Here is a 14,356-nt window from a genome sequence, read left to right on the forward strand (position 1 = left end):
CGAAGTAGCAATTTCTCCTGATGTTTTTACTAATCTCTTCTTTCACTAATCTGTCTTTTTTTTCTCTAAGAAGTTTACGACGAACTTTTAAAATAAAACCACAGCAACAAGATCTTGGCAAGAGAAGGAATATTCCTGCTCTGATCCCCACCAGGTAACCTTACCCCCCCCCACCACCACCACCACCACACACACACACACACACACACACACACCACTTTTTTCCTTCTGCCTATTGGGGCAGCCTTTTGTTTTCTTCATATCTGCTGATCAATTAGAAAAACTTTGGTTTTGTTATGATGTTTCATCCTTTTCTTGCAAACTTGAGAAGAATCCCAGTCGAGAAGACCTCTGAAAAGATAAATCAAACTATTTTTTTAATAAAACCTCAACAGATGATTCAGCGTTTTCATAAAACTTCAAATTGATGCTCTGGGGTCAATAAAACACACATCGGTGTCTGTTTCAAACCTTTTTTTATTTTTAAACTCGTAGTCGTAAGTAAACTGTCATATCACTTATAATAATTCACTCTCTTTTGGGTTTATTATTCTTATCTTTCAAGGTTGAGTTGTTATTGTGTTCAGAAGTAAACTTTTTGCTGCTTTCTAGGGCACACTGACATCTAAGCACTGAGTCGAGGACATGTTGTCAAATAAATAATAGATAATCCTTTAAAACCCAGAAGTCTATTTGTCTTTGAATGCACCACCGGGTAAAGAGTTTAAAAGAGCTGCTGCCTGATTAACGGCAACAAAATTTTTTTATAATCAAGAGAATAAAGAGAACTGAGTCCTGAATGTGCCAAATTTGTTTTGGCAGATTTATAAGTAATGAAAACAAAAAAAAATCCCAAGCTAGAATCAAAAATACAAAAGAGACAAATATAGTTGCTATAAAACTACAAATGCATGTTAATGTTTCAAAATTAAAAAAGTTTTAGCCATTTTAACACATGTTTCTGTATAAATGATTCTAATAACTACCATATTACGCATTTAGATGGGCCTCAGTTCAGAGAAATAGTTTATCTTTCAGGACTGATGAGCTAACGGCTAGTTTCAGTGCAGCCAAGGCCAATGTGGATCTGCAGCCATCTTTAAAACGGCCCATTTCACCATTTCATTTGACCATTAACAGTAAAAAATACCTTCTGCGTAAACATTAGGACATTCTTCACCCCATTCAGATCATAAACTCTGTTTCTACACACAGAGGCCATTCAGGGAGTTGTCTGCAATGAGTAAAACAATAACTATTTATGACATTTGCACAGAAACAAGCTTTAAAATGACAGTCTGTGTGTGTGTGTGTGTGTGTGTGTGTGTGTGTGTGTGTGTGTGTGTGTGTGTGTGTGTGTGTGTGTGTGTGTGTGTGTGTGTGTGTGTGCGTGCGTGTGTGCGTGTGTGTGTGTGTGTGTGTGTGTGTGTGTGTGTGTGTGTGTGTGTGTGTGTGTGTGTGATATTTGCACACGCTCTTTTTGGTCCTTAATTTGGTCCAGTTGTGTTGAAAACCGTCAGGTCACATTTCTCCTCACGGCCGAGGAGAGAGTCTCTCTGTCCCAGCTCACGGGCCTCTCAGAGGGCAGAAGGAAGGCGGGTCTTCGGAACCAGTTTTGGTTCAGGGGTTGTTGATGATCTGCCTCGGCCGGCCGTAACCTGTCATGCCGGCCTGAGATGCTCCTCTGTTTGTGCCCATCTGCAGGCCGATGACGTTCTTGCCTTCATTCAGCTGGTCCTCGGAGAAGTCCCTCCTGTTCTCCTGTGACTTCCTACATTCAGAAACACCTTTCAGCCTCTTGTCTCTCACACTCATTTTGTTGAGATGTATTCACTGATGGTGACAAAAGAAATCTTACTTAGGGAACCAGTTGGGATCTCCTTTGTAATTCCCATCACTCTTTGAGACAGCCAAACTGCCCAGAGCCAGCAGGGTCCTCTGGACAGCAGCCAGGTCTTTGCCTGCAGACCAGAAACAATCTCACATGAACAGATATGCATGAAGGGAACAGATTTGTGTTCTCCACCTCTGAACACAACTTCACCTCCTCAACTAAAGGAGACATTGTTACAAAAGTAAATGAGATCTGCCCGTTGCCTCACCCTCGTAGAGGTCTACGGTCTGGAACATGTCGGTTTTGATGACCCCGTAACTTTCAGCAGCTTTGAGGAACATGGAGATTTGCTCCATCTGCTTGAAGGCCATGCTGGAGGTTTTGATGGACTTGATTGGTTTGCTGGCCCCATACAGACTGTTGATGAGCTCACAGAGCACCTACACACACACACACACACACACACACACACACACACACACACACACACACACACACACACACACACACACACACACACACACACACACACACCAATGTGAGTTACATAAGCCAATTTTGCTGATTCCATGTCTCCAGACCCAACACTCACACATCCATCCTTGAGCCAGTTCTGGAAGCCCGTCTTGTCCGGCTGAGGCCGTCCCACTCCAGAGCCACACTGAGCCACGATCCACTCCACCAGCCTCCCCTCCAGCTCTGGGTCGTACTTCTTATCGATCTTACTCTGGACCTCGCGGCTCAAACCGTAGGCAGGACCTCTGTTTGCCATGCTGATCCTGTTGGGAGGGAGCGTTGACGTTAGATGTTTGATGGATGTCGCTACACTCACACATCGCTTAATCCACCAATACACCTAAACTCTTGGCTTTCAGCCAATTTCAGTTATGTCCTAATGAATGAGCTTCTTAAGCATTTTGTTCAGGTGGATGAAGGTAGAATGTTTTATTGCTGGGATTTTGCTTTCTGATGGAATGAATACCAATCAGAAGGCGGTTAAATGGGAAATCTGCAGCACTGATAGGAGGAAGAGTAGAAACCACTGGATGTTTGAGGGCAGGGTTACAATGTGTTTACTCTTTTCTAAAACACAACAGAACTCTTTCTTTGCTTGCATATAAAAAAATGCACTCAACAGTCAGGGTGTTTTTCCATTATCCAGACCATGCCAGTGCAATTATCCAACCAAGACATTTTGTCCCGTGTAAATTAAAGTGCTGAACGTCTTGCAGAATTACAGCCCTGCTGCTCTCTTTAAGTAATTATGGCCGTCCTATCTCACTTATTAATGCTGTATGAACTTCCTCTTAGCAGAACCGCCCTGCTTCCAGCATCCTGTTTGCTCATTCTGCTGTCACTTCCTTCCCTTCCTCTGACAAAAGCACTTCTGTGCACAGATGAATCTAAAAACAACACAGTTAGTCACCATGGAAACAAAGTTTACCATACAGCAAACACTGCGTGCATCCAGACAGTCTGATGTTGCAATGTATGTTTTGATTTAAATCATAAAATTACACAGATCTGCCTTTCCAAGATTCCAGATACTGCATCGATGCTCCAGATAGGAAAGTTTCCTGCTTGCTTTCTTCCCCTCCTGCCTGAACATGTGCATGCTTCAGACCCCTATGAATTTAAACGATTTGCTTTGTTTTTTGCCTTTAAAGCTTCTGTATTTGTGCAAGAACCTGTTTTCTTGAAAACCTGGTCTCATTCCCTCCGTGACACATGCTCCTATTCCCTCCAGGGCATTAAGACACTCCCATCTCATCTCTGGCAAAACAGAGTCTTGTCAGTCCAGCATAGCAATGTGATGAAAGTTTGACAAATCCTCCAAATTACAGCTGCCATAGATCACTAGCAAGTTGTCTCCTTTCTCTGTTTGTGGTTGCAGCAGATATGTGGAGGATGAGCGTCTTCCTGTCCTCCAAGTTATTCCAGAATCAGCTTGTTGTTGCAGAAACAAAAGAAAAACAGTGAAAGAGTGTTTCTCAATCAGAAGAGCTCCATCTGGGACGCCCTGACATGCCCGGGTTACATTCTGCAGCTGCAAACATCAGGACTCATCTGGGTGAACAATCAGGTTCAGATTAATCGCTTTTGTCAGACCAGAGTTTTGTTCCACCACAAATCACTCGTCAAAGTTCTTTCAGAACATTTTGGTGATGTTTGTTCGGGGAGTTTGATTGTGAGATGCAGCTGGTGCCGGTTTGAGAGGATTGCATGCAGACTTTGAGAACTGGGAGTGTCCTGTAATGGTTTCTTTAAACATCTTGTAATCACAGAGTCACAGCAACACCCCCTCAACATCCTGCTGCAGAGGTCAGCGAGGTCATCAGCGAATGTGAGCTAGCTCCCCTTGTTGAGTCTCTGCGTGTGTAACAATCTGATTATCGTCCTGCAGCTTCTTGAACACACAAGGACTTTGTTCTCCAGTGTCACCAAATTAGATTTCAGGCTTCAGAAACATCTTTCTAGTTTAATCACATCTAACAAATGATTGACCTCACAGAACCACGTGCACCAGGATAATGTGCTAATCTCCTCAGCTGCTTTTCTATTTTTCAGTGACACAACGATGTGTTTTCTCACACACACTCTTTTTCCTACTAATCCTGATTTACATTTGAACTCTGGAGCTTCCTCCACCATGAATTAGTTCTTGTTTTATTACGTTCGGCATACCCTGCCAAAACACTTTCATGTCATTTACACTCGCAGTCATCCGTTATGAGGGGTTTCATAACTTTCTTGTTGCAAAAGACGTTAGCTTGAAGATCTCTTTAGAAAATGCTGATCAAACAGCTGATATCGCTGTTTGCCTTTCAGTTTTCTCAGAAAGTGTCAGAAGTTTATCTCACATGCGTGATAGATTTGAAACCATTTCCTGAAGCAAGAGTGAGTTAATGTTCCTTGAAACTGTTGGGCGTTGCACATCGTGAGCAAATAAAGCAAGAAGGAAAATGAGAAACAACCTTTCACATGAAGGGAATGTACAGAAACATTACATCATTAACTTTTAGGAGCTCCATCTGAGTCTGTGATTAACCGAGTGTGTGTGAGAGGAAAGAAGACGACAAGAGAGGGTGGGGTAGGATAAGTTTTAGTCTTTTTTGTGTTTCCAGCTAAGAGTGAGCCACAAAGGCTCTGAGCCAACAAGGACATCTTTTGATTGTGGAGAATCCAGAAAAGAGAGATGAAAGAGTTTGAACTTACTTTGTGTTGTAGCTCTCAGGTGGATACAGGTGGTCTAGTGCTGATGTGTTCACACGCTCCTCTTCTACTACCACTGCTCAGAGTTCCAGCAGCTCAAATACAGCAAACACCCCCTGTCTGAAGAGTATGATTTAACACACACACACACACAGAGAGAGAGAGAGAGAGAGAGAGAGAGAGAGAGAGAGAGAGAGAGAGAGAGCTCACTGGCCCGCCCCTATACGCGCCGTCTCCTGTTCCCCACTCAATTGAAATTCCTTATTTAGGAATAAAACAGGAAGAAAAGGAGAAAAAAAATGAACATGTGACTTGAGAGTGGTGCGGTCACTGAAAAGAATTCTTAAAATGTGCCGTTCCACCACCAGAGAACAAGACGAGGATTGGGAGGCAGGAAAGGGAGGAAGGAGAAGGAGGAGGTGAAAGTTTGATGGGTTGAAGCAGCTAGAGGGCAGAGAAACCCATGAAGGAAACGAGTTTGTGTGATAATTCAAACTGATGCTGACTGTGGTTTCTCAGGTCTGCCTAAAACTGAAACAGACACACAGGCACCAGATGATTGTGAACCCACCCGCCTCCTGTTGTTGAGGGAAAGGAAACAAACAGAACCAACAGGTCATGAAACATCCCCAACACAAATCCGGATGATCGAAGCTGATTCCCATCTCTGTGTATTGTTACAGCAGGGAAAGCAGAAACTCTCCTGCTGAAGAATTCCAACAATTCAGCTCCTTTGATGGCAGCAGCAAGCCGGGGCCTGACGGGCTCCCGCACTCCATATGACGGCATCTTTTCTCCTGGGAACTGGAAATGTGTCTGAATCATCAGTTATAAAAATGTTTGTGTTCAGGGATGTTGGGGCATGTTTATTTCAGCCAGGTTTTATTTTGAAAAGAACATTTTCCTTTCATCCTCCTGAAACTAAACTAGTTTCAGTGTTGGTCGGACTTCTACTCCCACAGCTGCTCTTCATGGTTTCAGTTTAGTTTTGTTTAAACTTGTATTTTTATCCGTTTTTTCTTTCTTAAAATTATCCAAAAGCAGAGTTTGTGTTAAATAGCTGATAGAGGTTTGTCCTGGAAAACATCCAGCACATCTGCAAATGTGGATTTGACAAAAGATGAGAAATTCCACACGTGGGTGAGCTCTAAAGCAAACACAAGTTCTCTCCAACAAGCATGTTTAATTCAGCAGAAACTTGAGGGTTGCCTTGCTTTTCCTTTCTTCTAAAGTTTTAACCGACTTCTGTCACATATTGTTACAGAAACCGGAACCGAGAAGATCAGGATGCTAAAGTTACCAGCTGCTGCTACGGTGCAGGAGCAGCTAGTAACTGGTGGCTCTGGGTGTCAGATAAAAGTAAACATTTTATTTATTTAGTTTCCTGCCACTAGGGGGGAGTACATACATTTCAGGGTAGTTTTACACCATATCGCCATGACTGTTGCAAGGTAAAAAATACATTATGGTAAATGTTACCTGTGGAGCAGAAAGCATGCAACCTCGACATGACTTCTCTGATGTTGATGGTCCTTCAGAGAGAATGCAATGTCTATTGTAGTTTTTTGGCACTGTTTCTGGATCTGCTTTGGGGCCTGCGCCTGCCGATGACATCATTGTACTTACGGCAATACCACTCGGCCAAAATATATTGCATCCCTTCTTTGATATTGTTCTTTCATACGTTTTGGAACAAGTTTATACATTTTGTTATTAAATTCGTGTTTCTTACTGCCTAAATTTTTTGAACGTGGTAATGAAACTTCCGTAAGTCGCACGTCCAACCAATCATCTAGTGTGACGTCATGAACAGGCGCAGGACCCCGAGCTGGCCAGAAGGAAACATGACATCTAATATGGCGTCCCTCAAAGATGCTAGACCCACCCTATGCACTCTAGTTTTATGGTTATATTGTACAAAGCCACCAATATTTCTCAACAACTGGAAATAATTTTATTCATTTTCAACAACATTTTGATGTATTTTTCCAGAGCTTAATGATAAAAACTACACATTGTCTCTTTAATTGTGTTATTAGCAGATGTGCTCTTCAAAAAGGGCTCAAATTGGTATCGGTTAACTTTTAACGAAAGGTTCATCCCTAAATACTTCCTAAAGCTGTTCAGAGAAATAAAAAAGGGTTGAAACTAGTCCCTGAATTAGTATCCCACCTCCCTACACACTTGTCTCACCTTTCCATCATTTCCTACTCAGCTCTTGTCTTCTCAGCTCCTCCCTATATATGTCCCTTACTGAACTTTTTTTAATGATTGATACAGAAAAAGTAAAATATTGCACAAACAATGAGGAAACTTGCTAAACTACAGGATATAAAAGCTCAAGCACAAACATGCAATAAGTTTCTCGCCTTCGTTGCCTCCACTGACGCTACTGCTTTTGCTAATCCTTACTTTATTGGCAGCCATTCATCATCACTGCCACTAGCAGCTTCCTCACTTGACTGAGGGGTTTGTACCCGGTGCTGTAGGTCTTTCTGTCACATCTTTGTCTTGAGCAATAAAACACATGAAGATGAAAATTATCCGCACAAAATATTGTTTTTGTTTGAAATATGATTCTGAGTCTAATAGATCCTCTTGAATAATGAATCACAAGTTGGCAGCTAGTTGAAGCAGCTCTAATACAAGTCATTTTCTATTTTAATTGTTTTCTTGTTCCTTTTATTATGTCAAAGGCATTTTTTTTGTAGTTTTTGTGATGTTGGACAAAGTTTTGCTGTTTTTCCCAATAATACCTAGCTGCAGCCGCAGCCACTACAAACCACGCCCCCGTGTGCCTAAAACTGTGCAGTTCGGGTACCAGTCAAATTTTCCTCAAGCAGTCTTTAACTTCTCTGGTGTTGGCCTCGTGGAAAGTGTCATACAGAGCATAGTGTTCAACTGAACCTGTAGAGGGGTGTGCATTGCTGTCTGCATGCTCCTTTTTAACCCTCAACCATGGCAGGTTTACTTTCAGATCACCTTTCTGGGCAGACTGAAGGTTTTCTGGCGTGGCATCAGCAAGTCTGCCTTCATTTGGCATGAAGGGGATTTTTAAAGGTTCACGCAGGTTTGTGTGCATGGCCAAACTTCTTGCAAAATCATATATGACTACATTAGGAAAGTGCTTAAATGATAGCAACATATCACAATAGTTCCTCGGAATTTCTGCCCTCACATTGAACTTGATAGAATTCACGATTCCACAGGGGCACATTATAACTGCCCAGCCATATTAACAAGAAACAAAGAAAGGGACGTTAGAGATTATATACACACACACACACACACACACACACACACACACACACACACACACACACACGGACTCAAGGCCACATTGTTTGGCCAGGTTTCGCACTGCATCAACCTGTGAAAACATGGGCAAATACTTGAACAGACACAGAAACTTTAATGCAAAGATGCTAACATAAATTAGATTAAAAGTATGGCTTGTTTTCAGGTGTTTTTGTTGTGGTCTGCTAGCCCAGGCGTCACCGCTAATCTCACCTTCAAGTTGATAATTTCATTAATCAATCTGTCCTCAGATATATCCATCTCGGCCTGGTCTGCAGAGTTTGCCCGCTTGCTGCATTGACCCTTCTGATATTCTGTGTTTAGTAACAAGTTGTTTGCCCTGGTGTGTGGTCCAATCCAAGGTGCCCATTTGTGGTAGAATGGTGATATGACACATGGATTTGCAGCATTGCCTAGAGAAGGAACAACCAAACAAACAAACCCGCCCCTGAGCTAGAGTGTATAAGTTTGACTCTCCCATGTTCCAGTTAGAAATGTCAAAGACGCGAAACATCTTCAAGAAACCAAAAAAGTCTGGTTGCTTTCATTTGAATCATTTTGGAACATTAGATCTAATGTGTGAATAACACTGTCTATAGGGTTATTCACACAGTTCGCCCCACCTGAATGGACAAACAGGCACCTTTAAGCCCACTCTGTAGTTCATTTATTATCTTATAGAGTCCAATGCGGTGCTTGTGCACAAGTATACTCTTACACGTTTACAAAAAACAGCTTTTGTCCACTGTACGGTCAGTGCAAAGGGTTCAAACTTGACTTTGTCCAAATGTGGAGAGTTTCATGCAGCATAGCGTCCTCTCAGTTTACCCTTCTACCTGGAACAGAGTGCATCTATTCTAGTGTAACGTGGACAGGCACACTGCTGGGTGATAATGATCAAGCCGAGAGCTGCTAATTGAAAACGATCCACTCAACGGACACAACGTGGTGATGCCATCAGGGTGTTGAAAAGTCTGAGACGAAAAGAAACCTCACAGGTGGAGAAGAAGGCCTGCATCACAGAAAAGTGTTAAGCTGTTTTCAGCCTGAATTATTTGAGTGCAATCCGATTTTATAGGGCTCGTGCTGAAGAGAAAAAATGTGTCCCACAAAATCTGTCTTGGTGTTTTCTGCATGAAAAATAAAATCACTGAAAGCAGAGTGGGCCGTCTTTGGTCAAAAATAAACAGATAAATAAATGATGGATGCGAGTTTACAGGACAGCACTGCAAACCTCCAGTATCCTTTAGGTCCATTCATCTTCATCATCACAGCAGCCAGGAAACACATGGTGAAGAACTTCGGGTTCCTTCTGAAAGAATGGTGTTACCTTTGATGATCCGTTTTAAATATTTTATGTTTTCATTTTTTGTTTGTCCAGTCCAAAATTCAAACCATATTGTTTGTAAATTCATGCAGCCATGTGTGTGAGCATATTTTCCCATTGTTGCTATTTTCCATTAAGAATGAATCTATGATTGGAGAACATAGCAGCAGGACTAACTTTAATCCAAAATTGTTTGACTTCCTAAGATTTAGGTTCACAGTGGATGCAACATTGCTAGAACCTTTGTGGATCTGTTTTCCCATGACCAAAGTAAATATGCATGGAAAATTCTGTCCTTTTCAGTGCCGACAATCTACGATCATGTCTAAACATTTTAGCTGCAGCGTGTGTAAAGTTACTGTTAAGTTGCAATGTCCTTCAGCCTCCATAAGAGGGTGTGCAGCCCCTACCTCCAACACTATGAGCATGTTCTTGCAGTGCAAAGTGGCTCTGAAGGAAGAAATGTGCAAGATTAGAAAATCAAAATGATCAAATGAGTCACAGCTTCTCATATATTTGAAGTCAGCGCCAATAACAATGATGGAGATGCTGAAGGAAAAGCCCTCCAGCAGAGTCGATTGTGTCTACAGCAGCTGAAAGTGTTGCCGCAGGGTCAAGCTGCAGACTGGGATTGTTTAAGCAGGGTTTTTAACCCATTAGGTACCAGACATTGTTTTAAAAAGCATCACAGCTGCAAAACTGAACAGAACCAGCTCTGTGGATAAAAACACTCAGGAGAATTTCTAAATCCAGTAAATCCAGTCTCATTATCCCTATCGCCAGCCAGGCCACAGCAGGATTGGGAAATCCTTTAAAATACTACCAGATTTTAAACATTTTGTAAATTTTAAGGAATAAATTAAAGTTACTCCACAGATTTGTTTTCCAACACATCATTAATTTAGTCAGACATCAAGTCGGAGAAGACAGGATGCGACAAGCTCCAGAAATCTAAACAAGGTAACATCCTATGGGCTCTGTCAAAGTTCTAGGATTTTTACCAGGAGGGGAAGCAAGTGAGATGTCAATGCACCAGAGCTGGAAAACGGTACAAGTAACAGCTGGAAAAAAGAGAGAATCGTTTTGTGATTAAATTAAATGAAACAGCTAGGATGGATGGATGGGTTGTCTTGTAAAACAGGAAGAAAGAAAACTGGATTTTAGCTTCAGCTCTGACAGAGACAAACAGCAGGGAAGAAGAATGTTGTGTGAAAAAACAAATGCCTGTGATGAACACTGATTTGAGGTGAAATCCAGGTGGACACACTAGAACATATCTTGATGGAGAAGGTCAAGAAGAAAGTGTGTAACTGGAGGAAGAGGGGTGAGTCAGGTGGAGGAGGAGGGGACCAGATGGAAACGGAGAGAGAGGAAGAGTGGAGCAAGAGACGAGCAGGGATTTTACAAAAAGCAGACAGAGTCACTTGCAGAGAGCAGAATAGAGACTGACACAAATTGATGGCCAGAATCATTAGGAGAGGGGATGTGGAGCAGGCTCCAGAGAGGAATAAGCCAAGTCCAATTTCATCTTTATGAGTGAATGAAGTGGCAGAGAGGGAGAAATTGAAGGAACACAGGAGAGGACTAATGAAATGATTCTCTTTGTTGTGCTGTGTTATTACTGGGATATTAATAAATCAGCTGAGCAGAGCAGGTCAGAGCAGAGGAACATCTGATGAGGAGGCAAGATCCAGGTTCTGGAACAGGACCGCTGATGCTAATCAGCTGCTTGTTGGAAGGATGGGGGATGGTGGGGGTTAAGGGCCTGAAAACATAATCATTGTTTCCATGAAGTCAGAGCATACATTTAAAAGGATTAAGCAGAAGATGAATGGATATTTGCTGCAATGGTTAAACTGATCCCTAACCTGCACAGGTGAGGCTGTAAAGTGGAATAGATGAACAAAATCTGATCGGTGACACGACGAGGCTTTAGAAATGACTGGAGTCCAGGTCAGGAATTTAGCTTCGCTGGGAGAAAGTAGGCCAAGGTCCTCAGAGTGAGGGATTATAGTCGGCTTGTGAGCAGGTCTTCACACAAGCTACAGAACAGATTTATCATCCTGACCTAAGATTTGTGGAGGAAAACTGGTTTCAGTAAAATAAGGACGTGAATAAAAACGATACAAAAGTGCAGAACACACAGCTGCTTTCAAACAAATCTTTGTCCACTTTGATTTCCTGAAGAACCGAGCAAGAACTCTGGTCACCTCCTGACATGTCCTTCTGTTCCAGGAGTGTGCCCCCACGTGGCAGGAACTGGTTACTACATGCAGACAAGCACCACTGCTCAAACCCACAGCAACAGTCCAGCTGTTCACCATTATTTCAAGTTTTCTGTTTTATTTCTGATGATTTATCAGTTTTACTGATGTTTTAACATTTTTAATAAAATTGTGGCAAGAGTTTCTGCCAAGTTATTAACAACATTTCAGTGAAAAATCATTATTCTAAACAACAGATGCACATGTGTGTAGGTTTTTCTTGGAATCATGTCAGATTTTATACAAACAGATTAAAGGGAGGAGGTTGAATGAAATGCAGCTTTATTTTACAGGATATTCAACTCGTTTGCCGCTGAAAACGCCTGTTTCTAGTTTCCTGTGACCTTTGGGACTTTGTCAGTTCACAGATTGGAGTGCTCTTACTGTTCCATTGCACATCCAGATGTTTTATTAAAATTTTTATTTACATCACACCTTAATTTAAGTGCATGCTGTATTTATGCACCCTGCTGAATAAACTTTTAAAAGGCCTTGTAACTTTTTTCTGTAACCACACTTTTTCCACAGATTTGTGCACACTTTGTCAAACAAATAGGATGATGCAGAAAAAAATCTCCGTTATGATAACAAATCATGATAACAGTGTGCTAAAATGTTACTTATTTTAAAATAAAGCTGGAGTCATCTCAGTGCAAAAGTGTTACAAGCTTTAAAGTGCAGCATTTTGTGCTCAATCATCCATCATTTACACCCAATTACAATGTTGCCAGCAGTTAATGGGATGTTCTTGTAATATAATATAAGTAAGTCTATCTTTAGCAGTTAATTTTACTTACCTTTATTCAGCAGCTGCAGCGCTGCGGTAGGAAGCAGAGCACAGCGTGAGTCTAACTTTCACCATGGATGGGTCTGAAATTTAGAGTTTTCTGTGGGTTGATGCACCGCAGTGCAACAACAGAACCATTTAGTGCTGCGCTGCCTCTGCTCTTCAGCGGTGCAGTCTCTCTGGACAGCTTAACATCATTACTGCCCTCCTGTCGCCACAGCAACAGGCCTGGTCACATCCTCAGCAGCGCTTTTGTTTAGGTATTTGCGTGTGTGTGTGTGAGTGTGTGTGTGTGTGTGTGTGTGTGTGTGTGTGTGTGTGTGTGTGTGTGTGTGTGTGTGTGTGTGTGTGTGTGTGTGTGTGTGTGTGTGTGTGTGTGGTCCTGACACAGTCTATAACTTGTGGAGCTCAGAGTCGATCATGGCCGTCTGCATGTCGATAAGAGCACCGTGAGGCCTCTGAGTGCATAAATAACCAAAGCCTTCATCACTTTACATCCTGTCAAGACAATCCATTTTATTAACACTCCTCCTCCTCACCTTTTGTCCCCCTTCCTCTGGTCCCGCTCTGCTTTCAGCATCGCGGCCACATGCCGCCTGCGCTGACTGAAGGTTTAATAACGTTAAAAGGTTTACCACCCCCACACCTCTCTCCTCTCCCCCCCGTAACCTTCCTCATTACTGAAATTATCAGGTCTCATCTAATAATTCACCCACCAGCTGGATGAGTCACCTCGCGTCTGAGAAACAGCGGTGGGTGTCAGAAGCATCCAGACATGGAAATGATATTTACACTTTATAAAAAAAGAAAGTTGTGATGGTAAATGAGCAAAGACCCAAAATGGGAAGTTCACTGCTTTTATGGGAAATGTTCCCTTTCCTCTGGAGTCTTCTATCAGGGAAATGAACAGATTAAATATCTATAATTCATCAACAGAAGCCCTGAGTGTGTGCTCATGTGTCTGAGAGACGGATCGTTTCTCAGCCTTAAATAATAAATGTTAAAGCAGGTTTTTGAGTCAGTGCAAATGAAAGCCATGCATTGTACTCGACTCTCTGTGGTGGACCTAAAGAATATAATTGATGTAACAGCAGAACCAGTCTGCTCTAACATATTCCCTCATGACTGAATTCCTTCTTAGCTTTAACTTCTGGATGCTCTCAGGTCATATTAGATTATTTTCATGCCTAACTTTAAACAGAAATGGAAAAATCCCAACTATAATCTGTTTAAATGCACCAAATGCACCACAGTCAGTACGAGGTAATTTATCATCACAAGACACCACGAGGGGAGAATTTTCCTGTATAATAAATACTTAATTCATTGCCTCCAGTACGTTTTTCTGATGTGTTTAATTTAGTGTTCTAGTTGTAGAGTTGGTTTTGTTCAGTAAATATAACGGTGTGCCTGTTTCTCCCCTGCAGCCCCGCTAAAACATCTGTAAAATACACAAGTTCACATTTTATCATATAAACGTCTCATTTTATACCTTTAGTAATTGATTTGAATCCACTTTTTCCTGAGGTGGATGGCCATAGCAAGCACAAACTCACTGATTCTGGGAGTGCACGTTTGCAGTTACTCTAGATTATTTTCTCTATCATGGCGGGGCAGAATTAAACACACACAAT

At 41.9% G+C, this 14,356-nt stretch overlaps 1 protein-coding gene across 1 annotated transcript; it reads right to left on the minus strand.

The window, feature by feature from the left end:
* Positions 1–1,296: 1,296 nt before the first annotated feature.
* On the minus strand, positions 1,297–5,188 carry LOC139072218 (transgelin-like). The gene is made up of 5 exons (XM_070555721.1): positions 5,051–5,188; positions 2,427–2,613; positions 2,103–2,274; positions 1,859–1,961; positions 1,297–1,771 (listed from the first exon to the last, which is right to left on the minus strand). Exons 2-5 carry the CDS (start codon positions 2,604–2,606, stop codon positions 1,621–1,623), a joined length of 606 nt encoding a protein of 201 aa, XP_070411822.1. The 5' UTR covers positions 2,607–2,613; positions 5,051–5,188; the 3' UTR covers positions 1,297–1,620.
* Between the last annotated feature and the right edge of the window lie 9,168 nt (positions 5,189–14,356).

The sequence above is a fragment of the Nothobranchius furzeri genome, chromosome 10 (assembly GCF_043380555.1).
Source record: "Nothobranchius furzeri strain GRZ-AD chromosome 10, NfurGRZ-RIMD1, whole genome shotgun sequence".
Classification (NCBI taxonomy): domain Eukaryota; kingdom Metazoa; phylum Chordata; class Actinopteri; order Cyprinodontiformes; family Nothobranchiidae; genus Nothobranchius; species Nothobranchius furzeri.

What these genes read in the sequence shown, in the direction of transcription:
- LOC139072218 (XM_070555721.1), bottom strand. Translation starts at nt 2,606, where the DNA reads ATGGCAAACAGAGGTCCTGCCTACGGTTTGAGCCGCGAGGTCCAGAGT. An exon ending in ACTGGCTCAAGGATGGATGT is followed by an intron (nt 2,275 to 2,426) that starts GTGAGTGTTGGG and finishes GTGTGTGTGTAG; the next exon opens with GTGCTCTGTGAGCTCATCAA. An exon ending in GATCCCAACTGGTTCCCTAA is followed by an intron (nt 1,772 to 1,858) that starts GTAAGATTTCTT and finishes TTCTGAATGTAG; the next exon opens with GAAGTCACAGGAGAACAGGA.